Source organism: Simochromis diagramma, unplaced genomic scaffold (genome assembly GCF_900408965.1).
Source record: "Simochromis diagramma unplaced genomic scaffold, fSimDia1.1 OVJJ01000395.1, whole genome shotgun sequence".
Lineage (NCBI taxonomy): Eukaryota > Metazoa > Chordata > Actinopteri > Cichliformes > Cichlidae > Simochromis > Simochromis diagramma.
The window spans coordinates 81181-106879 of record NW_024386844.1 but is presented as its reverse complement, the minus strand read 5'-3'; the positions used below and the strand labels follow the sequence as shown (position 1 = coordinate 106879).

General features: G+C 43.8%; 1 protein-coding gene across 1 annotated transcript in view; it reads right to left on the bottom strand.

The window, feature by feature from the left end:
- The window catches only part of LOC120732006 (ephrin type-B receptor 4b-like), a 36459-nt gene extending 11407 nt beyond the window's left edge, over window positions 1-25052 (bottom strand). Inside the window, exons 1-9 of the mRNA XM_040029389.1 lie at window positions 24448-25052; window positions 7362-7432; window positions 7129-7271; window positions 6692-7052; window positions 6403-6565; window positions 2064-2219; window positions 1191-1339; window positions 906-1104; window positions 695-822 (exon numbers count right to left, since the gene is read on the bottom strand). Of these exons, the coding sequence (XP_039885323.1) occupies window positions 695-822; window positions 906-1104; window positions 1191-1339; window positions 2064-2219; window positions 6403-6565; window positions 6692-7052; window positions 7129-7271; window positions 7362-7432; window positions 24448-24562 (1485 nt within the window). The 5' untranslated portion in view covers window positions 24563-25052. The remainder of the gene's footprint in view (window positions 1-694; window positions 823-905; window positions 1105-1190; window positions 1340-2063; window positions 2220-6402; window positions 6566-6691; window positions 7053-7128; window positions 7272-7361; window positions 7433-24447) is intronic.
- Window positions 25053-25699: the final 647 nt, after the last annotated feature.

Genomic DNA, 25699 nt, shown 5'->3' with positions numbered 1-25699 from the left:
AAGTACAACTCCTCCGGTTTCATATGCAAAACAAATAATTGCGCTAGCTTACACGGTTCCGGTTCTACAGGGATTTAAAAAAAGTTACACAAAACGGAGCGTGCTGCTCGGGTTAACAATAACAATGTATTGAATAGTGACTTTAAAAATTAATATAAAATAGTGTGCAAATACTGATAACAGTGCAAATGTTTGCAATATAAGAAATAAATGAAAAATGTAAACATCTATGTTTAGTGAACGTTGCAGTGTTGCTCTGTGGTGCAGCTACGACACCGTAGCAAAGTTTACACACTGTGTCTACTTGATCCACGTCTGACTGAACCCATAATGTTTCCACACCACTGAAGTTTTTTTTTACCTCTTTTCAACCAACAGCAGTCACTCTCCTCCAAATAACTTCTGCTTAGCTTTCCGAGCTTCCCTTGGGTCCTCTTAATTGTTGTGACGCGTGTTCGAAATGCAGAGAGGTGCGCTCGATTTGCCACACGGAGCAGCGCGAGAGTAAAGCACGAGGGAGGGACTAATAATCGGCTCAGTCATTTTTAATGATCGTTGAAAGCCCAGATCATAATCGTGATTAAAATTCGATTAATTGAGCAGCCCTACTTCAGGGTTAACTTAGCATAGAGGTCCTAGTGATGCACGTTAACGAGGGTCCTCGCAACACAGAAAAACCAGCATGTGTGTATACCTCAGGGCTGTAGCGCAGCTCGTAGTCCAGGATCTTGTACTGGTTGTGCACAACTGGGACGCTCCACTCTAAAGACAGACTGCTCTCTGAGGCCTCCACCCTCCTCAGACCAGATACTGGAGGAGGAACTACAGAAACACAGACCATCATTCACTGATCATTACGTTTGTGTGCACGAAAGAATTCTGGGTAATGTAGTGTGTATCTGTACCATCTCTGCTGGTGGTGATGTTGAGCTTGCTGGAGGCTGGCTCTGAGTGGCTGAGTGCAGACACGCCATTTAGCGACTGGATGGTGAAGATGTACTTTGTTTGTGGGCGGAGCCCCCAGACGACGACACGCCGCTGGGTCAGGCCGTTCTGCGCCGGCCGGTAAAGAACGCTGTCGCCACATGGGAAGCAGGAAGTGACCTGAAGAGGAGAAAGAAGAAAAGGGGCGGGGTCAGATCTGACAGCTCAGACTGGTGCTAATGGTGACAGAGATGGCGGTGGCGTACCTTGGTGGCAGTGGCGGGCCCGCAGGTGGAGCACAGGACTCTGTAGGTCAGGTCATGTCGTCCTCCGCGGTCCAGTGGCTCGCTCCACTCCAAAGTCACCATGGTGTCATTGAGCTGACTCACCGGGGAGCGAGGAGCCGAGGGAGGCTCTGCGGAGGTCAAAGGTCACAGGTCAGTGCCTGCTGAGTATCACCTGTCAGACGCTCAACATCATCTACGTTTTTTTCCCTGAGCAGCAACTCTCAGGCCGGCTGATACCTGAGAGTCAGGCGGCCTGTTTTCATTCCTGCGTAATGAGTTTTTCTTCTTTGTCTGCAGACTGATGGAGGAGCTGAGAGATAAGAACTTCCTGCCTCCACACAAACATCAGAGTAACCTGAGACCTGTGTGTGTGTGTGTGTGTGTGTGTGTGTGTGTGTGTGTGTGTGTGTGTGTGTGTGTGTGTGCAGTCGTTACCTGTAAGACCTCGACATTACACACACGGACACAAGCACAAAGAGGTAATGAGCCTATTAATTTGCCTAATTGCTGTTGCCTGAGGGGATGTAGTTAAAGGGGTGGGTCGGGGTACTTAAAGAGGCGTGGAGGCTTGTTGGCAAAGAGCCCTGTGTGTGTGTGTGTGTGTGTGTGTGTGTGTGTGTGTGTGTGTGTGTGTGTGTGTGTGTGTTTGTGGTCCAGAGTTTACACAGAGTTTAAAGTGGTCTCCAGATTATTTAATAACAAATTACATCACGTCAGTCTGTGGAGACTAGAGGCGAGTTCCTAGTGAAAGACACTCTCCAGCTGCATGATGGGAAATGTAGGACAAGAGGTTTCAGTGTTGTCAGAAATTACAATAATAAAGAAAAATAAATGAAAAGCAGAGGGACTTACGTGTGCAGGCACTGTGCGGCGGGTCCGAGTCGGCTCGATAGAAACCAGAGTGACACGGGCAGTAGGCGGAGCCTGGGATTCTTGTGTTGCTATTGGCTGGACAGGAGCTGCAGCCAACAGGTCCTGACTCGGCTTTAAAATGACCGGACGGACAGGCTGGAGACAAAGGCTTAGAATTAGCATTCACCTCTAAAAGCGCACACACATATGGGATTGTCCACCTTCACCATCAGCCTGAACCCACATGTGCACACACATCAGATCTCCAGAAGCGCTACAAAAACCGCACTTCCTCTATTGTCCACTAGGGGCTCCAGCAGCGTGCCAGTGCTCATAGACTTCCATGTTAAAATTTCAACTCTACAGCATGTTTACAACCTGATATAAAAAATAACAAGATTCAGTTACACACAGAGCGACGTGTTGTGGTTTAATGAGTCAGGCCTATATCAACAATAGACCAGGTATAATCATAGAGTGCAGAGAACAGCAGGGTGTTTAAGTAAAAAGAACATGATTACACGTGTATAATAAGCCTCTGAAGGTATGACCTGAAGCGTTTTACATCCAAACAACTGTTTTCTGAATGCAGTAAAAAGCTCAGATTAATGTGCGTTACAGAAACCAGAGCTGACATCAGAGTGTTTTCTCACAGGTGGTGGAGTTCCACAGGGCTCTGTTATTGGTCCTCTACTTTTTAATTAAGTTTCATTTAATTCTGCTTGTAAATGCACTGGATGTTTATTGCTTCATCTATGGGGGGGTCTACTCTTTTTGTACCGCACCTGTTTAAACTGGTTAGGCTTAAAAAAGGATTAAAGTTTAAATTATTAGCGATGTGGGTTCTGTGGCAGGCAGCCTGAACTGGACCTCTGGATTGTATTTGTGCCGTTGGAGCCTTTTGGAGCATTTCTAATACAATTATCTGACCAATAATAAACTGCTGTGAGGTTAATTGGACTAAAAGACAGCTGGGCTCCATTTTTGTGTGAAATTCCAGAATTTTATTTGATGTGACAGCAGCCAAAACGCGAATATTATGCGAACATTATTTTGAAGCAATAAAATGTAGTTACACTGCTTTGCAGTTGCATTTATAAAGAGCTTTTAGTAATAATTAGTTCTACAAATTGTGAAAACATTGAATGTGACCTGTTGTCTGAACACAACCAGTTTGAGTCAGAGAAGATTTGAGCTGTTGTATTGTTAATCAGAGCTCACACAGGCTGCTGCCTCCTGGCCTCAGGCTCTAACACGGCAGCCAAAGACGAGGCTGTAGAACAATGGGACTAAAACCAACAATGAAGGTATCAGGCGTGCCAGCGAGTCCCAACTAAAGCAAATGTTCCACTCAAACATGACAGTGAACCTCGAAGCAGTAAAAGCAGCTCAGTGCGTCCAGAAACAGCTCAAACCCGTCAGTGGTCGTCCCCGAAAGAGATCAAACAGTCCCAAAGAAACACACCCGCCTCTCCTGCTCATGCACACTCCAGCAAACAGATGTTTATGAACATCTGGAGCCTTTATTAGAAATGAAACATGTTTGTGACGTAGAGGTCGATTTCTGTCACCGAGGTTTAAAAATGGTTGGAAACTAAAAATGGCTCATTTATAGGAAATATTAAAGAATGAACACATGATTATGTTAAAAAGAGCAGAGAGTGAAAGCAGAGAGGTTTGGCTCTGTGGGTTTGTGGCCTGGAATGTGAGTAATGCTCAGAGCTGGGATCAGGAACACCGCAGAGGGATGAAGGGATGAAGGGAGGAGTGCAGCCTCACAGACAATAAGAGACAGGAAGTGACCTTGGCTTCAACAGGATGTGGAAAGTGCTGCCATGATGTCATCACTGGCCTCCCCTGCCAAGCACGAGTGTAAGCACACACACACGCACACACTCTGCTTAAGCAGCGCTAGTTAACCTCTGACCTCTTCACTCAGCCTGGCTCTTGCCCCTCCCCCTCCCTCAGAAGCAGAGACAAGCAGAGGACGTCGCTGCTTCTGCTGTCGCCGCTGCAGCGCTTCCCGCTCGCAGTCAGCTGACCTTTGACCTCACACAGAATAACAGGAAACTTGGACAACCAAGCCGTCTGCGGCCCGCGTCGACCTCGCTCTGCTTTCATCCCGCGGCGATGGCGGAGAGGAGAGGAAGTGTGGAAACAGGACGGAAACGTGCGGCGAGCGCGGAGGCAGGACGGACTCCGATTACAGCGCGTTTCCTCCAGAGAAACACCGCAGCAGCTGCTCCTGCAGTTTACCCACAACCCCTCTCACTTACTCATTAAAGTAAACAGCTGCACACGACTTCAACGACAGCTCAATAATAACTTTCTCCTTCAGGCCTCCACCATCCCCCACCCCGCCAGTCTTATTCTGAAAGGACGCCTGAGCGGCGTGAAGGAGCCGGCACGGCGCGAGACTCCCCGAATACTTTAACAACAATTTATCAACGCGTAACACAACTATTTTAGAAATCTCCTAAAACTTTCAACTTTAAAACTAAAAGTAACAGAATTTTCAGCTACGTTTGAAAAGTAAATAAAGGAACATCTCAATGACAAATAATCACGTGCTTCTCTGTTTTTCAGCTGGTGTGAAGCTTCATGAATAACAGCATGAACCATATTTCGTTTGCACAGACTGTGATTTTAGTCACTGCGCAGCAGTTTGTGACTGTGTGTGAAAAGTGGATTATAAACTCACTGTAAGAAGCTGAACACTTGTTGACACAGCCACTCCTCTACTGTGACCCACACCGCTTCCTGTCATTTACTTAACAATAGTTACTATAGTTACTGTTAACAGTGTCCTAAGTGTGCCAATGACAAACCCGTTTTAAACATTGACTTTCAGGATAGAATCAGAGAAATGATCATTTCTTTTCTGTAATCTCGGTCAAAGTTTCCTACATATTTTCAACTCTTTTTCTCTAAAATCTCACATCTTATTTTCATTATATTCAGTTCAAACGCAACAAATGTTTATATAACATTAAATTAAATCTACATGTTTCTTAATTAAAGGACTTTAACATTTGACTCGTTATAACTTTAAAACAGAAGTTTCTTTAAATAATACATTTTCATTTTTTGGATGTTTTTCATAAAAATATTACGTTTACACTTTTAAAAACTCACTTTCTACTAATTTTGTTAATAAATACAATTTTCGCCTTCTTTTCATTGTTTTAGAAATTCAGTTGAATTTCATATAAAAACACAACAGCCGTTTGTAATCACCTTGATGAACTGAGACATTCATTTATTTGTAACTGTTGACAGAGTTATTTTTCAACATGTTGCAAGTTTTAATAAAACTGCTGATTTGCTGAAACAATTAACATACACATCAGATTTGTCTGTTTTGTTACAATATTAAACAAACTTTATTGTAAACTCCATCAACACCATTTTACTTTTTTCTTCAAAACCTTTTGTAATTTAAGTAATTTAACTTCTGTATTGTAACTATTTTGACTTTAATAAGATTTGTAGGACTAATATTACTAATAATAATAATAATAATAATAATACTAATATTGTATCACAGTCAGACAGTCAGGTACAGTTATACCAAAATATAAACAATTAAAGCTTTTTTTATTTCAGATTGTTTGTCTTAAGATCAGTTTTCTTCTCATTATAACTTTAATAACAATCATAAATAAAAACATTACAAAATGTAATGTTTGGCAGCAGTGTGATGTCTATTGTCAAACAATTGCGGTCTTATTGTGGAAGTGACGGCTTCCTCTGATGCCTGTGCTGATTACAGAAACAGTAATCCTTGTTTGCTGATACGTTTCAGGAATCCTCTTACACGCCGTAAGACAACGACTGTAATCTGGTTATAATCTGGTTATATGTAAACAAACGTTGTGATCTGAGCTCATGGTGGGGAAGAGAAACACTTTCTTATGTTTCCATTTCCCTCAGATTTAAAGTGTTTACTGAGTAAAGCTGTAACACTGAGAGTAATCTGATTACTGCTGAGTTTTATCCTGCTTTACTTTGGGGCCCCTGCTCTGCTCGCTCTCACACTGTCAACACGTCGCTCTCTCTCCCTCTAATCGCCTCCAGCTTCTCCTCTCTGTTTACTCGGACTCGCAGTTCTGACCACGAAGAATTTTAAGTGCTGATAATGAAGCGGCGCGCAGGAGAAGCTTTTACTTTGTAAAACAAATGATGGTCGGAGCTGTTAGTGAGTTCAAGTCGTGACGGTGAACCCGAGGTCTCGGCTCGGGCCTTCGAATGTGCCGGATTCATTCGTTCCATCTCAGTGACGACGCTTTTACTTTGAAAACTAACAGGAGGTCTTTTGTTTTATGGACTGCACTCTCACCTCTGCAGCGTACGTCGGTCTCTCCTGCTTCGTATCCAGGACGACAGGCGCAGCTGGACGTCGGCTGTCCTACCCACTCCCCGTCTTCACCACAAAGCATGCTGGGAGGTTGTGACTGCTCGCCAGGCGGCGTCACGGCATTCTCCACGCACACACCCTGAGCCTGCAGCAGAATGTCAAAATAAAAGCTCGTAGACACAAAAGCTGCAGTTACAGTGCTTTTATTTTTAAACTCAAAGGTGAGCTTGTTATGTACAAGAATGCTAGACTCCACTGTTGCTATGGTTACCTGCTCCACCAGCGAGTGGGGGACGGTTTCAGGAAAAGAGGCGAAGGCGCGGCGCAGGGGCGGGCACTTCCTGTAGAACACACGCACAGAGAGCAACGCCATGCAGGCGCTCTGGCTTTGGAAGGCCAGGTAAAGCCCCGCCTTACGCAGTCCTTCCAGCCGCAGCACCTTGACATTAGGGCGGCCCCTGGCGTCACGCAGCATCAGGTGGTCGGCGGCGACTGTCGCCACTTTGATGTAAGGGTTCTCCATCCAGGCCGGGCTGGTGAGCGTGGCGTCGTCAGCCTCTGACGGGTAGTAGTACAGGTTGAAGGTCTCTTTACACGGCTGCCTCAGACTGGAACACTCCATCATGGAAAACCTGCGTCGACACGTTCAGAGCTTACATTCGTTTCTCCGCGTTAATCAACATCAAACGACCTGTGATGTCCACCAACCAGATCTCCACGTAGACCGTGGTCGCTGCCTTCAGAGGGATCCAGCGCGTCCTCAGCCAATAGGAAGAAGTGCTAGTGATGGTGCAGATCTCATAGGTCCGCACAGTGTTTTGCTGATCGTCCCTCGAGCTCGCTTCCTCCCACTGAGGACAGAGACGGATCATAGGTGAGCTTTTCATTCACAGCAATGCAGAGTGTTAGCTATAAGCTAACAGATTAGCTTTGATGTGTACCTGCGAGTCATCAGCAGGGTAGCTCGTCCATCTTAGGTCAGATGTGGCCAGCTTGGTGTTCATCAGCACATCTGAAACACAGACAGCAACAGTCAGCAAGTCCCGGGCAAATAAAACATCCTCTAAAAATCACCCAAAGTTCATCCCACTGCAGGTCTTCAGCAAACCTACTGAGCACTCCTTTAAAACCTCGACGTAGTCCTCCACAGGCAAGTCACCACACTCCCCTCAAATGCTCCAACGACATGCTTGCTTGTGCCCCTTGAAACATTCCTCAAACACCCTCCTTGAGTTTGTCAGCAACGTCCTCAAGCAGCACTGACGTCACTTGGGACCTTTCGAGACTTGTTGGACCGTTTTAAAGATCCCAGCAGCCTCCTAGAAGTGTTTCCAAACCTCTTAAAACAGCTGCAAATGTTATTTAAAACCTCTTAAAAGTTTGCTTAAAACCTTTTAAAAGACCCTCCTAAGGTCCTCAACATACCTTCAAGTCATGAGACTCCCAATGGACCCCCACAACCTTGTAAAGATCTCGAAAAGCCTCTTAACAGTCGCCCAAATGACCACAACAAACTGGTAATGTAAGAACACAACAACCTCCTGATGGTTCTTTGAAGCCTAGATGTGTTAAAGGTCCCTCGATTCCTCTTAAAAATAAAATATAATGTTTTGAAACTGCATTAAAGTTATCTGTAAAACCCCTCGAGGTTATCAACAAGTTCCTCAAACAGCAGTGATGCCACTTGGGAATCTTTTCAGACTCAATGGTCCCAGCAGCCTCCTATAAGTTTTTCAAAACCTCTAAAAAGGCCCCTAAATTCCCTAGAAATTCCTCCAAAGTTCTCCTAAATGCTCTTCAAACCACCTGTTAAAACAGCTTCTTCCAACCTTATAAAGCTTAAAACCTCCTAAAAGTCAGCCTGAAGCCTTCAAATCATCAGTCAAGGTGTCTCAAAGCCTCTCAGCCACTCAGATGCCTCCAACACACTTGTATTTAATGCAAAAACTCTTCAATTTTACTAAAATGCCCCTTTGAAAACATCCCACGTGTCCAGAGCTCCTTAAAGTCTTTTTTAAAAATCACGTCTTTTACGACCTCTTTTGAAAACACCTAGGTGTCTCTGAAAGCTTTTGAAAAAGCGTTTGGAAAACTGCGTGAACTTGTGCACTCGCGTCCACAACCACTGGAAGCTCAGCAAACCCCTGAAACCATCAGAACCGCTCGGTGACTCCGGCAGACAGAGAAACTCACGGAGGCCTCAGACGGAGCAACAGAACCAGATCAGCTGAAGGCGGCGCTCTGATATGAGCTCTGATTTTTCACTGGAAGTCAGCAGGTTCAGCCAGACGACCCACAGGAGGTCTTTCAGCGGCTTCAATCAGGGAAAGTAAAAACACAGACGGTCATACAACACAAGGGCTTCTTTCTCCCTCTGTGTGTCTCTGTGGAGGAAGGAGGACAGGTGAAGAAGACCAGGCTACACCCCGACAAACACACACATTCGAAGCATGCCTGCACATGTGTAATATCTGCCGTGAGTGATGGTGTGTAATCAGCGTTGGAGGAGAGAGGCTCAGGAGGCTTAACCCTGACACACACGGTGAAAAATGCAGACGTTTCTCACACTTTTCCCCTCTTCCTAAGCCTCTTAGACCTCCACAACCACCATACGTTCATATCAGTCCTCTGCAGAAAGTAGTCCCATACAAATGCAACATTAATGTTGCTGTTTTCTGAGGATTTCTGTTTTCAGTCAGAGCTCAGAGCCGCAGAAAGAGAGCGATAAATCTAAGCGTGCTGGTTTCACTGCTGCAGGACTCATTTACACGGGAGGGTGGTGTTCCCCCACCTTTAATATGACAGGCCTCAGCTCAGGCTTTGATGTTACTGCCTACATCCAAACAACGTAAACGTCTTGGTGCTGTAGTTCTGCATAAATCAGCGCGCCGCTCTGCTGCAAGCTTAAATTTAGCGTGTCACGAGCACAGCTGGAAGCACTGATGGGGGCGTTTTCTGAGATGTGATCTCACTTCCTCTTTAGCAGCGCTTGTTTAATACGCACCTTTGTTCATTTCTGCTGACTGTGACAGACAGGTGCCTTCAAAATAATACAAATACATCAATAAAATCATCGTGACGGCTTAGTGAGGCGGGCGGAGGCGCGTGGAAACATTTGAGGCCTGACTGACATTTTTTACATTTTTATGTGGCTCACTTCCTGTTTAGTGTCTGTGTCGCTTGCAGCTATTGGCTGTGATGGATGAATGCTTTCAAAATAACATAAATCCCACACGATGACTTTTGTTAGGCTGGAGTGTTTAGGCTTATAAAATCCAATATTATGGAAACTGGCCTTTGTTATTATTACAGATTTGCTTTTTTAAAAGATTAGTTCTCACAGTTGCTTTATTCAAAATACGGAGGACATTTGTCAGTCGTGTAGGAACGTCTCCACGTGAACGGAGACTGTGAAGACACTTCAGGCTGGCTGTGCCGAAAAAAATATAATAACTTTGTTTTGACTTGGCTTCATCCAGACTATAATATTCTTATTTACAAAGGGCATACGGTTAAAAAAAGGTTGCATCTTGTGTAGACCAGGGCTGTCAAACATAAGGCCCAGGGGCCAGAAACGGGCCTTCTAAAGCTCCAATCTGGCCTGCTGGACTGCACTAGATTAAAGTTTAGACCTTTAACTGTATTTTCACGTTTCACACTTTGCATAACTAATAAAGTTCTCCCTGTCTCTGCTAATAACACTACAGCAAAGTAACCAAGTAACAGACCAACAAAGAAATTAGGCCTGTGCAATACGACCAAAAGCTCATATCCCGATATAAGACATTTATCGTCCCGGCAACGATATATATCACACATTGTTTACATTTTCTGTAAATTCTGTGAATCTCTGGCTGGTTTTTGCTTTTCATCTGTAAACACTCTGTGCACTCTTTCACTTGATTCAGTTTATTTTTTAAAATTTCAACAGACTCTTAGGCCAAAGTGCTCAGCAACAAGCAAATAAAATCCTATAATTTCAGCATTAACCACACTGCAGCCATATCATTGGTCAGATAACTGCATTAGAAATGTTTATAAGCCTCCAAGAGCCCACAAACAGTCCAGGGGTCCAGTTCAGGTACCAGCTAAGATAAAGCCTAGCAGACAAATTTCAACAGGATCTTGAGCTTTATTGTGAAAGGTTTATGTGGAAAATAAACAAGCAGATGCAGGAGCCACTCGATGGTTTTACCGTCAACGCATAAAAACAGTCGCTTGCCTGCCGCAGTGTGTTTATATTAAATATGAGAGAAAGAGAGAACCCTAAGAAATAAATACAAATAAATACAAGATGTTGTTTTGTATTTTTTTCATATAAAACGATGAAAAAAATATACAAAAAATGCACATTTGCGACACCACGAAACAATGTGAATGTCATCGGATATATTGTTATATCGAACAGCCCTAAAAGAGATCAGAAAGAAATATTTTTATTTTTTTTTTAATACGATGGGTCCACAGTAAATTAAATAAAAGACAAAAAAAAGAGATTTTGTGTTAACTAACAAAACCTTTCAGTTTTATAATGACAGTAATGAGCTACAGAACTGTTGACACACTCATTTCTTACACTTTAGGTTTCTGTCATTTACTACAGCAGAATTTCTCTATCATGGGGAAAAACACATATTATACTTGTATTTCCAGGATTAAAGCTGCACTGGACCATTTACGATTAAAGTGGCGTACGAGGTAAAATGAGTGTTAGCTTTAGAGGTGTGGGGGACGGTCCACACTAACTAATAAAACCTCTGATCGCACAGCTTTAAGACAAAGAAAGAAGAAAGAATCGTCCATACAATCTTAAATATTGTTTTTCTAAAGGATCGTCGACCTGCAGACTGAAGGATGAATAAATCATCCAAAGTTCAGGCTTCAAGTGAAAAACTGTTCTTACAGTCTGTGATCTGAACCTTCAAACGGACACTTGTAAGTCTGATGTCCTTATAAGGTCTAGATCTAACCATGGTCCTCACAAAACAGGCAGACAAACGCACACACACACACAAATACAGCTCTGGAGAGAGTGTGTGTGTGTTTGTGAGTCTGTGAGTCCACGTCAGTTACACTTCATCAGCTCTCTTTAACCAGATTAATAATCTGTAGTGGTGTGAAAAAACACACTGACCTGCCTGCGTCTCACACACACACACACACACACACACACACACACACACACACACAGTCTCGTCATTCATTTGCTCTAATAGCTTCAGTCACTTCTCGTTTTAATTAACCGACAGGCAGATTTAAACAGTTGGAGCGCCTGACTGTGTGTGTGTGTGTGTGTGTCTGTGTGTGTGAGTGTGTGTGTGTGAGTGTGTGTGTGTGTGTAATTACAGCGTGGAGAAAGGGAAAGCGGCCCTTCCATCGTTCTGCTTGGCAGCAGCTGAGGAATGAAGCCGTCTGTAATTCTCCCCGGGTGTCTCAGGGCGCCTGTACGAAGCTCACGGACACAGATGAGCAGCGAGCGCCGAGTCGAGAGCTCACTGTGTGATGATTAATCTGCTGCAGCAGACGCTCCAACGCCAAGAGTGGAAAACATGATGGAAATGTGACCTCTGCCAGTGTGATATGCTCAGGAGAAGAAGGTCAGCGTCTCCTCACGCACACACGGGCCTCTTATTTCTTCACGGGGAGCTCCGATAAACTTCTAAACTTAGGAAAGCAGTAGAAACACTTACGGTGCTTCTACTTTTGGGTCTGCTATTGTACTAATAAATCCTAGGAAACCACAAAAAACCAAGACACAGAGTTGAGTCTCAACATTAGTAGTGTGGCTGCCATGTTAGTGCAGTTAGAGCACGAGAGGTTCAAGTGCTATGCTATCAGCTAGCTTGACTGGCTATCGAGCTGCATCCACAGACTTCGTGCTCAGTAACAAGCAACTAAAATCCTACAATCTCACCATTAACCACACAGCACCCATATCATTGGTCAAATAACTGCATTAGAAATGCTCTAAAAGACTCCAAGAGCACACAAACAGTCCAGAGGTCTGCTAAGGTGAAGCCTAGCAGACAAGCTAGCAGCTACACCCGCCTGTAATCATGGAAGCCCCGACACTTCAAATGCTGCAAAATGTAAGCCTGAGTTATGAGATATAAAACCAAACTGACTTATAAAGTGATAAACATGTAGTGGCTTTAAAAACAAAAGGGATGGATGACAGAGCCCTGAGGAACTCCACCACCTAAGCAAACACTGATCAGAAAACGCTTCAGCTCATATACGCTTCATATACACATGTGCTCATGTTGTATTATTATGTTTAGTCTGTTATAAATATACAAGCCTGACTCTGTTCCTCTGTGTGAATCTAAAGAGCATCTGCAGTGTTTTTATTTGACGGCATGTCAGATGTTCACAGGCTTTGCCAAAGTCCAAGTACTTTTACTGCAGTTGGACATTTCTAGCCTGGTGGTGTGCAGGGATGTTAGAGGAACAGCAGGTTTTGCCACTGACATAATTTTAGGGTTCAGGTTGTGTAGCAGTTTTAGTGACACTCCCCTCTGGTATGCTCTCGTCTTTCCTCCCTTCAGGATGTCCACGGGTTCATGTATCTGATCTACTGCAGCACCTGAATGCCTCGCCGCTCCCTCTGACACCGCGGGGCTGTGATGTCATGCTATGTGATCAGGGATACGGCCTCGGATCTTAAGTGCTGGATGCGCAGTCAGGTGATAGCAAACGCCGCAGAAACCTGCGGTGATGTGACACGAGATCGCCGAGCCTGCAGGTTCGTCTCCTTTTTGTTGATTTTCTACAAGCCACCACATTAACTCGTTTTTCTGAAGCTGCCGAAGTTATGAGCTCCAAGTCTCGACCGCAGAGGACGAATAAAGTTTATGCACACGCGTTTCTAATCAGCATCGCAGCCTGAGCCAATTAAAGCCTCAGCATGTGTGTGTTTGGTTTACATCCATATAGACTCTGTAAACTGCGCACACACACACACACACACACACACACACACACACACACACACACACACACACACACACACACACAGAGTCCTGTGTTTGCGAGGACTGGGGTCTGGATCCTCGGACCAGCAGAAACGTCCCTGCGCTGCTGCACTCTGGTCCTCACAAACATACAAAGGAAGGAACACACACGCTGTAAACAGTGCATCTGCGATAAGAGTGCATGACGAGGACACGGAAATTACCATGACAACGCTGGCGGGATGTTTACACGAGCCGGTCGGGCTGCGTGTGTGTTGGTGTGTGTGGTCTCGTGCTGCGACTTGCTCTCTAATAAACCCGATTATCTCACTCCTCCTCGCTCCTTTCTTCTCTCTCATTCCTCGACTCCTCGTTCCTTCTCCTGCCTTTTACTCTCTCCTTCTTCTGCTTCAGTTGCTGCTTTTCTGCTCGCTGAACTTTGTGCGATTTTTAATCTCAAAGATCTAAAAACAACCATCTGACCGGCTGTGCAGGAAGAGCAGAGAAACCTAACGAACGTTTGACTCTAGTGCAGATTAAGATTTGTACTGAATGTCATGTGATGTGACTCCACATCAGGGCTAAAAACCACACATCGTACCAGCCTGCACTAATGAAACACCCCGCGCACTCGGTGCTTTAAGTACTTCCAGAGGGTCACTTCATTTGCTCAGTCTTGTTAAAAGACAACAAACAAGAACAATGGAGCTTTTTCATTCTGCAAACGTCAATGACGTGTTCTCTTTTTGTGGAAACTTTGGTGCAGGATGTGGAGAAAACTGCAGATTTATGGCTGATTTTGGGGCCGTAAAGGATGTTCTAACTTTAGCAGAGACAGCTGCAGATCAAACGGGCCAGAGCTTGGATACACTGCCTGGAAAAGGTGAGGGGACAAAGTGTGGGTCCGTGGATGCCTCCCTCTGTCATCACACTGCAGCCAGGATCATCGTGTGGCTCAGCTCAGTTTGTTAGAGGACAGTTTCACATGTATGTCATCAGCAGGAGGCATTAATTCACAGAGGAATGGTATCTTCCCATTAAAATTGATGTCATTAATCAGTTTCTGCTCCAAACGCTCCTTCAGGCACCGCTGAGAGATAAAAAGGTCCAAATTAGCTGAGTTCCAATAAAACGGTCAGTGTGGCTGTTCGCCCACGTGTTCCAATAAAGTCCAGGTGTTCCTGACAAAGGTATGAGGTTCAGCTGAGTTACTACAGATTTATGCTTCAGCGGGAAAAACTGTGCTGTAACTGCAAGCCTCTTTGAAACCCTACGCTGTAACCTGACGTGCATCTCCCTGGAAATGGAAATGCACGTCGCCACAGCTGCAAACGCTGTGATTGGTCCGTTCAGCTCCATAGATTTCTTCCGTCTGCTTTTTCACCACAATGTTCAAATTCATCAGTGAGAGAATAATGATCCTAGCCTCAGTATGATGGAAGAATAATCACAACATCAACATAAGGACTCACATATGTCAGTAAATTCCTGGAAGGAAGCAGCTAGACATCACTCTCTGGTGGAGTTAGTGGAGGAGTTAGTGGAGTAAGCATCGTGCCCGGGGATATTTGGTATGGAGACTGGAGCAGCCAGGGTCTGAACCACCAACCTTCTGATTAGAAGATGACCTGCTCTACCTCCTGAGGTCCGCCATCCTCAGTAAGTGTTAGGGGTGGGGGAAAAAATCGATACTGTGTAGTATCGTGATATTTTGTTTGCTAATAATGTATCGATACAAGGACAGCAGAAATCGATATTTTGTTACAAAAAAGGTTTTTGTGCTCTGACTTCAGAGCATGTTGATCCTTTTTCTGAGCAAGAATCCTGACATTCCTTCACTGTCCAAATGTGTTTAACTTTTTTTTGGCAGCAATAAACATGACAGTTTACTTATTTTAATTTAAGACATGTTTTATTTTAATTACGTTTAAAACTTTTTTATTTAATGTAAAATTATATTTTGTTTTAATTTACTTTCAAATTCTTCAGTTGCTGAATGGGCTGCATAGTTTTCATAAATTGCATAGTTCAGAATAGCTATAATTGTGCCAGATGGTTCCATTCAGTTAAGTTGGACTAGACTGTAATACAAACCGTTCAGTTTATAAAACTGACTGAAATGAGAGAAAGACTGAGTGTGAGACTTTGATATTAGATAAAATGAATATTGATAAAGTTTACCTTTATGTACAGAATTTGAATATCGCAAAATATTTTTAAAAATTGCAATAATATCGTATCGTGCGTTAAGTATTGTGATAATATCATATCGTGAGTTGTATGGAGATTCCCACCTCTAGTAAGTGTTTGGTTTGGTTCACACCCAGTGCCAACAGGCTGAACTGAATAGTCAGTTAGAGAAACCACACCAAGCTTTGTACTGGATCTTATCATTGCACTTCACTGGAATGAGCACAGACGAGGTAAGCCTTTACTGGACACTATGTTGGTTCTACTTGTTTCTGATGTGTATATTTACTGTACGTCTTAAACACACATTTCATTGCCAGCAGACAGACAGTGTTTGTATAATTTAAGAGAGTTTCATGGAGGAACAGATGTTCAGGTTGTGTTTGTTCCTGCTCGTCTTCATCGCTCTCTGTTTGAGCACCTTATCTTCTCTCTGTCAACACTCCGATCGATGATTCAGGCTGTTTGAACTGCCTCTGACTCATTTCACATGTCAGGAATCTTCCACAACGAGCTGCAGCTCTGTTTGTTCTCCTCAGCAATCAGCACATAAAACATCTGAAAACATAGGAGGACGGTTAAAACTTGCCCTGCTAGTGATATTTACTCAATCCTCAAAGACTCTTTGAACCATCCGGTTGGAAAAATGTTCGACAGCTGCAGAGATTATCCAACAGTCAACTGGAAGAAATCACACTGAGAACATTTCTGCTTCTTACATGTGACAGTTTATAAAATATCGGAGTTTTGGCCCGCGGACAAATCAAACCACCTGAGGACGTCTGTCTGGAGAATGGAAAGTTACTCGTTAGCTGTAGAGGAGGAACTCAGGCTGACTGCGTTCGCATCCAGATAGTTCAAAGCGTCCTTAAAGGATCAGTCCACTTTATTTCAGCCTGCTGTAGTTCCCATTAGTGTGTCCGCCGTGTCTCTGTGGGTCATGCTCACCTCTGCTGTAGAGAGTCAAGGAAACAAAGTGCAAGCTCCGAGCAGCTTCCCCCCCAACCCCACAAAAAAAAATGGAGTTTTACATTAATTTTCTTTTCCTCATTTACTCCAATGCCTACAGTGAAACTATGACTGAATGTATGCCAATACCTGACTGCACTAATGAGGCCGATTTCCACTGCAGGAAACGGGTTATTTCAAGTCAGAGTGCACCTTTGTGACTGTTCCAACCACAGGAACTGCCCCCGCAGGACCTCTTCCAGGGATGTTTTTGCGGAGAAAGAAAAATAGGGCCTACTCCATTATCTCTTTTCCATCGACGTGATGCCAGTGCGGAGCCAGTTCTGCCTCTGTGCCTTTTGACAACCAGCCCACATTTCAACAGGTTTGAAGGCTGAACTTTACAAAGGGAAACCGGGGGTAATTTACGCGAGGAAAAACGAAATTCATGGAGGCCGCAGCATCTGTGGGCTCCTTCTACCAATCACTGGTGAATGTCTTTTTTGGCAAAATGTGGGAGATATTTTCAGTCGTAGAAAGTGGTTTAGTTTTTGTTTGGTTTATTTGAAATGCATGAAACTGGCTCTAGATTAGGCACTCACAATGAAAAGAGGAGTAAGGTGCATTCAAAAGGTAATTCACATTAAATATTTAAGACTTTAAAAAGACTGCACATGTGTTTTCTCTGCATTACAATAATACAGTTTTACCCGCAACAAAGTTATTTATTTAATGTGACATGTTTGCCAGACAAAACATAACTTAAACAAGTAAATCAATCAGTGATTGGATGTTATGCATTTAAACAATTTGGGTTTATCAGGCTAGTTATTATAATTAAAAAAATAACCATCCTAGAGCCTTCACATTAAGTTTATTATATTGTTTATCGAAAATGACTCGATTGAAATGGATGGAAAGCTTTTGTGCAATTAAAAACCTCATCTGACATATCTGAATGTAGGCACTTCCAAACATCGCTGAAACACTACTGGGTGGGCTCCGTTACCCACTTAACTCAGAACAAACACAATTTCTTAACCCGATGAAGGAAGATGGAGAACAGCAAACACTGTGAGAATTCACCATAAAAGCAACAAACACAAAAGCAGCCGCCAGCTCTTGGTCAGCTGCGCCTACACTCATAGAACCGTGGTTACGTAACTTTGACGCTCGTTAAACTTAGTGAAAGCAGTCGGGTGAAGGTTCCCAAAACTTTCCACTGTTCATCGTATAGGCTCCAAAAAGATGAAAGAACAGGAAAATTTAGAAACGTCATTAAAATCCTCTTTTCTGGATGAGGTTTGAAGTTAGAAAATGTAATGATTCAAACTTTAGTGTTCTGAATCAGTTTTAATGATGGAGGCGGTGAGCTGAAAAATGGAAACAGGAAGGTTCGATGGGATGATTACAGAGCTGTTCAGCTATCGACTGTTTTGACATTACATTATAGCTTTAGGCTTTCCACCCTGGGGGGTGGAGCCCTCTGGGAGGACATAAAGCCATTGTGGGGGTTGGTGTAGGGGTGTAACATGAAATCAAAGGCTTTGATGGCGTTTGAGAGAATTACCCTTGGTTATGGACATTTTTCACTGAACCTAATCATTCGGTGACTAAATGTGAGGTGAAGGAACTTTTTTAGCTTCAGAAACAGGTATGTCAGAAAAAGCTTGAGATCACAGCATCAGCGTGCGTCACTCTCAGTTAAGGTAGTTTGACTTCCTGCTGCTCTGGACACTTTCCCAGAATCCTAAAATTGTCCTCTAAGCAAATCTTCCCTCTGCTCCAACATGAAAGATTTTAATCTGCTTCTACAGTTATGAAAAGCTTGTTTTGACTATGAAACAGAGACACAGCTTTGAGAACAGGTAACACCACTGTTTTACTATTATTACTACTTTTTAATGAATGTGTTCTTTTAACCAGCGGAGTTCCCCAGGGCTCTGTTGTTGGTCCTCAGCCATTCTGGTTTAACCTCTTTCACTGTAGTATAAACCATCCACAAATCATGTAAAATTATAGTCTTGCTAAATAACAGAGCTGAAAGCGTTAAATATCTGCCTGTCACAGCACGCCGGACAGGGTGAGGTTACAAACAAAACTTCATCTGATGAAGATTTCTTAAATCCTGATGGTTTTCCACGAAGTATTCCATATAGAGAAAAACTAAGGGTTTTTTTTCTACACTTATTTTTAATGTTTTTTAATGTAATGATGGGTGTTGGGGCACATGTCACAAACGTTAAAGGGGAACTTCATATTTGTATCAGTAACATTTTAAGCAAATGATCTTATATATTCTCTAATATTTTTATTTTGTGGGCAAACTGAAGCCACTGAGATCATATCTCTTTTAAAACATATTTTTAGCTTTGCTCTCAGCTGTTGTTCTGCCTGTTTATTTACCATCTGTGAATAAATGTGCAGATGCTGTGGTTTACTCCAGGCTCCTCAGAGATAGGTTCTTCTGCATCACAACATGAAATATTTTCCTTCAGCTTTTCAAATTATCCTTTAATAATTATATTAATTCAAATGTAATAATTTTACAATATTATTATGTATACATTATATCAGTTATAGTAACAGCAAATACTAATGTGAAAGCTTTATTGGTGTCTGATTCTTATGAATGTTGGGACTCAGATGGGTGTTCACTGTTATTGTGTTTACAATCCTAAACTAGGGCTGCTCGATTATGGCAAAAATGATAATCACGATTATTTTCACTGAAATTGAGATCCCGATTATTTGACGATATTTATTTAACCCTTTAAGACCTACCATAGAACCAAGTCCGCCAGAGCTTATATTATTTTTTTACATGTTGTAGTGCCATTTTTGGGAGCATTTCAAGTTGCTATACAACTGTTATAGCCCATATTTTAATAATATGTATGCATTAAGTCCATAGTAATTACATTAATTGCAAAAAAGTGCAATAAACTACAAAAAAAATTGAAAATCGTTTTTGTTTTTTTACATATATTTCTACTTGGAGAAATTTAAGAGGTTTATCCCTCAAAACTTTAAATACAAAAAAGTTGCAAAAAATAGTTTACAACAACAGGAAATTTATTTTGAGTGTCTTCATAGTTTTATTTTGGAGATACAGCAATTTTTATATACTGCAGGAAAAACGAAAAAACAATCCTATGATGCAAATTTGCAAATAAAACAGCAGGTGCATCAAAATAAACTATTTCCAGCAGTGCAATTTGAGTTCTAAGCATCCCAGAAACTATTCAGAAAAGTCAAACATGACCAGTATAGGCTTTTAAGGCCTACAAGTAAAAAACTACATTTTCCACGAAAATGACGTCACTTCCGGTTTCGGGCAGGAAATAGCGGACATGTGATAGTTCACACTGACGTCTGTTTCACTGTAGGAAGTGTTAAGAACAGCTGATCGGATCGGCAAAGCGCGTTTCTGGATTATGTTTTTGTTCCTGCAAGCGCTTTTTATGCAATTTTTGCAAAGCTTTATGTGGAAGGAAACCGTGACCCAGGACAAGCTGATGGCATAAGATGTAAGTACAACTCCTCTGGTTTCATATGCAAAAAAAAATATTGCGCTAGCTTACGCGGTTCAGGTTCTACAGGGATTTAAAAATAGTTACACAAAACGGAGCGTGCAGCTCTGACCGGCTGTAAAGGGTTAACAATAACAATGTATTGAATAATGACTTTAAATAATAATATAAAAATAGTGTGCAACACCACTGAAGTTTTTTTTTTTACCTCTCTTTTCAACCAACAGCAGTCACTCTCCTCTCCAAATAACTTCTGCTTAGCTTTCCGAGCTTCCCTCGGGTCCTCTTAATCAGCGGTCTCCAACCTTTTTTGCGCCACGGACCGGTTTATGCCCGACAATATTTTCACGGACCGGCCTTTAAGGTGTCGCGGATAAATGCAACAAAATAAAACCGGTACCGAAAAAAAGATGATTTATTCATAACACACGTGAAAAGACCGAGGGAAAACCGAGGTTAACAATCAACAACGATAACAAAATAACGCTGAAACCGATAAAAACCCCTGAAACCAGACATTTCACACCTGAGCCTCAACTCTCGCGGCCCGGTACTAAACGACTCACAGACCGGGTACCGGTCCAAGGCCCGGGGGTTGGGGACCGCTGCTCTTAATTGTTGTGACGCGTGTTCGAAATGCAGAGAGGTGCGCTGGATTTGCCACACGGAGCAGCGCAAAAGTAAAGCACGAGGGAGGGGCTAATAATCGGCTCAGTCATTTTTAATGATCGTTGAAAGCCCAGATCGTAATCGTGATTAAATTCGATTAATTGAGCAGCCCTATCCTAAACCCTCCTCTACCTGGTCAGGGTATTTTTTTACACTGAAAAATGCAAACACTTTTAACTTTGAGAGAACAAAATTCCTATTTTTGTGATTTTAAACACATTATTATTATTACTTTCTTTAAAAACTTCACGTGCTTCTCTTTCTGGACATACCATTTGTGCACTCATTTAAATGTTACAGCTGATATTGTTAGAAAGGTCAAACCTAACATGTGGCTTGCATTTTATTTTGAAAATCCTGGCAACACTCTCACAGGTCTCATATGCCCGTCTTATTGTGAGTGTGAGGGCTAAACCTCCAAAGGGCCAATCAACAGATTAACAAACCGGCACTTAACATGTAAATCCTCAGTCAGAAATTAAATCCAGCGCCTTTAAAGGGATTTATGGACGGAAGAAAGGCGCCGAGAGGGAGAGGTGGAGGCAGGAGAAAGAGGTGGAGAGGGGGAGGTTTGGTGTGTGCGCGGGGTTAAAATAAGAACAACAGAACAAAGACAAGAGGAGAGAAAAGACAGGGAGCAGATGGAGCACAATATGTGGACACACCCACAGGTAAAAAAGCTTCTGCCGGCACCAGAGTCCAGAGGAAAGATGTCTAATTTAACCACTTTAGCATAATTTCACCTGTTTTTATGTGAGAAACTCCTGATTTCAGGTGAAACTCTATGCTGAGAGGTGGAGCGCGAGAAGCCGGCACAGAGAGCGAAGCTTACCGGGTGAAGCAAAGCTGGATGATCCTTCAAAGGGTTAAACAGTAAAGTCCCAGAGAGGCTTCAAACAGCCTTCAGAGTCTGAACACACACAACACACACACAACACAACACACACACACTATTGTTTTCTAACTGGTAATTTTCTGTTTGGCAGGAAACAATGATCCTGCTTCCAGCACACACACAAACACACTCAGCTGCTGATTAACCTGCCATTAAAGAGCGAGTGTGTGTGAATCTGTTATTTATTTATCCTCAAGTCTTCCTGAGTGTCTGTTTGTGTAAACTTCAGTCGACTGCACACACGCTCACGAGGCTGCTGAGGTTTAATACGGTCGTGAGTTCCTCCAATGTCCACTCGAGACTAAAGCGCCGACTCCATCCTCGGACTAAAACGTCCATGTTTACAGCACAAATGAATACAATCAGTCTGAGGCAAAAACCTGAGAAAAGAAGTGTAGTGGTTTATTGGGGCAGAGATGCAGATTAATGACAGAGGCAGGAGGTAGTTAGAGCAACATGAGGACGTTGTGTATAAGAACCTCAGAAGCCGTCATCAAAGCATTTTCGGCCTAGTTCAGAGTTTTGTGGAGACAGGTGTTGTTTTACAGGTGGTGGAGTTCCACAGGGCTTCATTATCTGTCCTCTACTTTTATTCACATGTAATTATGCTCGTTTCTAACAGCACAACTGTGAAGGAGGATGAATGCCTTAATAACTCAGCTGTTTAAACTGTAACAAGGCTTAAAGTTTGCATTATTAGGGCTGTAGCTAAGTCGTAGCTGTCGCTAGGCTCCACCTCAGCTAAACCGAACTGGACCTCTGTACTGAGTTTTTGCTGTTGGAGCCTTTTTGAGCATTTTTAATGGCACTACCTGACCAATGACATGGCTGCCAGAAGTCTCGGCTCCGGTTTTAATGAGTGAAATGTTACCGAGCACTAACGAGCAGGTATCTGTAGATCAATAACCCTGCAGTTAAACCATTTATCAGCTATCAAACAGTTTGTTGTTTCAGCTCTCAGACCCTCGGCCCCTGCGTCTCTACTTCCTGTCCTCTTCCTGTTGGGGAGGGGGGTCACGTGACAGTCAGCTGCTCCTTTGTGTTGACAAACGGCATGATAGATAAGGTATTGGTAACCAGTCACATGCTGATCTGAAGCAGCTGCAGCACCGTTGGTTTCCTGCCTGTTGGTTTTAAACTGGCTCCCCTCAGCGGGTATCAGCATGCATGTTTAACAGTTTTAAAGCTGGTTTAGGTTTTTTTGGGGCGTCAACAGGCGCTCTGGAAACAGCAGCTTCTCTGATCACATGACCGCTTTATCAGGAAAACTAAACCGTGTCACATTTAGCTGGTCCTAATAAACCGGCGAGCTTCTGCTCTCTGAGCTAACACAGCCTGAAAGTGCTAACGCTGATTTGTTATCTCCAGATGGCCCTGAAGCTAAAAACTGAATTTAAACACGGTGGAGTCGCGTGATGACAGAAGGAGATTGTTTTTGCTGCTCAGACACAGCACTGAACGTGTAAGAGGATTCGATCAATAACCAATAAATCCTCAAATCAGCTGCAGTAAAAAGCTCCAGAGCTCTGTCTGAGCGCGCTCTGTGACCACATCAGCCCAGGTGGGAGCTCAGCTCAGCCAGGGCTCCTCTCACGTTAGAGCTCAACAACAAACCAGAGAAACGCTGGAGCCGACTGAGCGCGCTCACGGCGTCCTGCTCGGTCACAGCCGATGATAGGCTCACGGTAAACTGTGAGTGTGCGCTCTCAGTGACTACTGATTTTTTCTGTTTATTTCTCAGTGAACAGGATGCTTCCTCGTTTCTTATCGTTTTATTCTCACGTGTTTATTTATTTCCCCCCGTGTTTGCTGTCCTGATGTCTGATTGGCTCTCTCAGATTTTATTATGATGTAAATAAAACACGTTAACAAAATGTTTGATACTTTTATAAAAGCACAAAAGTTTTCAGTTTAAGTTTTACTGTAACGCACAAAATACAAAAGGTTGGATTTGAGTGAATCTGATTTCTAATCTGATCAGCACAAACATTTCTACGCACTTTATCTTCTAAACAGCAACTTTAAGTCACATGTGAGATTTTTCTCATGTTTTACGTTTGTGTTGTGTTAAAACTAAAACAGTGAGAATACAAACACGTTCAGCTGTTTCCACCTAAGGCCTCAAACTGTCTGCTGTTCTGTTTTCCTCGACCTTGACCTTTGACCTGCCGTGTGTCCCCCACAGCTAACATGTCATTACTGTGGAGGCTCCTTAGAATGAGTGAAGAAGTAAACCGCAGAGCCACAACAACACAACAACAGCCCTCATCAGACCCTCAGAGCCACACGGCTCCACGCCGTCGCCCTGCAGAGGCTCACAGAGGCGGGGAGGCTGACCCGCAGCCTCGGTATGAGCAACGGACCCAAGCAGTTAGTCAGCTACTCATGAACATGCAGGTAAAGGTGTGCACAGCTCACTACCTGCACCTGCTTACAGGCACAAGGTCTTCTCGCTGTGCAGTGTCAAAGAATCCTATTTATCATAAACCACGGGGTCAACCCTGACACAGACCTGCTGATGGGACAGACGGAGCGAAGAAACCCGAGTTTACTGCAGTAAAGACGGATTTCACTGCCGCTCAGACTCTGCTGCAGTAAAAGCACGTCAGTCGTACATTTGTGTACTTTTGTGTGAATATTTGTCAAACTTCTCTGAGCTGAATGTAAAAAGGTATTAACCACAGAAGAAGAAAGGGGTCCGGTTTCCCCTCCGAGGTGTGTGACTGAACCTCTCTCTGAGGATCGATGGGTCTGTAACATTACGTCATCGTTTCTGGGCCGATGCAGACTGATCGATCAGCAGCTGTGGTCGATAACGAGTGTATTGATCAGTACTCACCTTCCTCCGCCCTGCAGGAGCCCAGCAGCACCGCCAGCAGCGGGAGGAGCAGCAGCAGCAGCCCGCGGCAGGAGGAGGCCCGGCCGTGGGCCACGGGGCCCCGCTGAGCCCCCATTACTCCGTCCCGGTCGCACCTATCGATCACCGATCACTGACGTCAGCTGGGCTCGGTCTCCGCCGGCCGCGCGCGCCTCATTGGAGCCGAAAAGTTCGAGAAAAAGAAAAAAGTCCTCAAAGTGTCCAAGATGGAGGCCGGAGGGAGTCACGGCACCCGGCTCCTTCAGCCGCTCCGAGCTCTCAGCCTGCTCTCTGCTCCCACCCGGCTCCCCCTCATTCCTCCATCCCCTCCTCCTCTCTCCTCCAGCGTAGAGCAGCGGGGCGCGGCTGCCTGCGAGGCCGTCTGAGGAGCAGCGAGAGGCGGCTTGGAGAGCGCGCAGGGGTCGGTGGGACAGCTGGAGGTGGGGGTCCCGAACCACAGACACTCACTCACACACGCCAAGCCGCAGTTACAGTCACACACAGCGCGGACACACACTCTCGGAGCTCACACCAGCGCTCCCAGTACTTCCAGTCTGTGGCTCCAGCTCACACGCGCACAAAAAGTTGAGAACAAAAGCTGCTCCAACTTTCTGCCTCCACCTCTGGATGAGACCACGCCCATACATCCGCAGCCGCAGTGTGAGTGGCTGAAGGAGCCTGCCATTCCAAAGGGGGCGGGGCTCGGCGAAGACAGTCTGTGAAGGAATGTGGAGAGAACGTGTCTGCGCATGTCTGTTTTTGAAACCTGGAGACCAAATCGACCAAAAACTTCAAATTCCTTAAAAAAGCAGGGACGGATCTATACGGGCGGCAATGTGCCCGATTTGTGGCGCTTAGCGCGAAGTGTGTAGTTAGTGTGTTGTGTTGTTTTGTGTAGTTTGTTGTGTAGTCACTGTATTGTTTCGTGTGACAATGAGAGTAATAATGAATGTCACAAAGCAGTGTAAACTGTCTCCAGGTCGAAATCCAGACTGTTGTCAAGGTTTATCCCCGTGGTGTTCTCCTGTGTCCTGTTTTAACCGGCACACATAATTTGTGGGCATCTTATCGTGACACCTGATTGTTTTGGTTTAGTTTTAGTAGTATTTTAAATGGTTGTACAACAAACGGAAGATGCATTGGCTGCATGTTTAGATAAATAGCTGTTTAGAAGCTTATTTTTTACCAAAATGTGTGCAGAAAATAATTTACTAAACATGTGGTTTTTACAAAA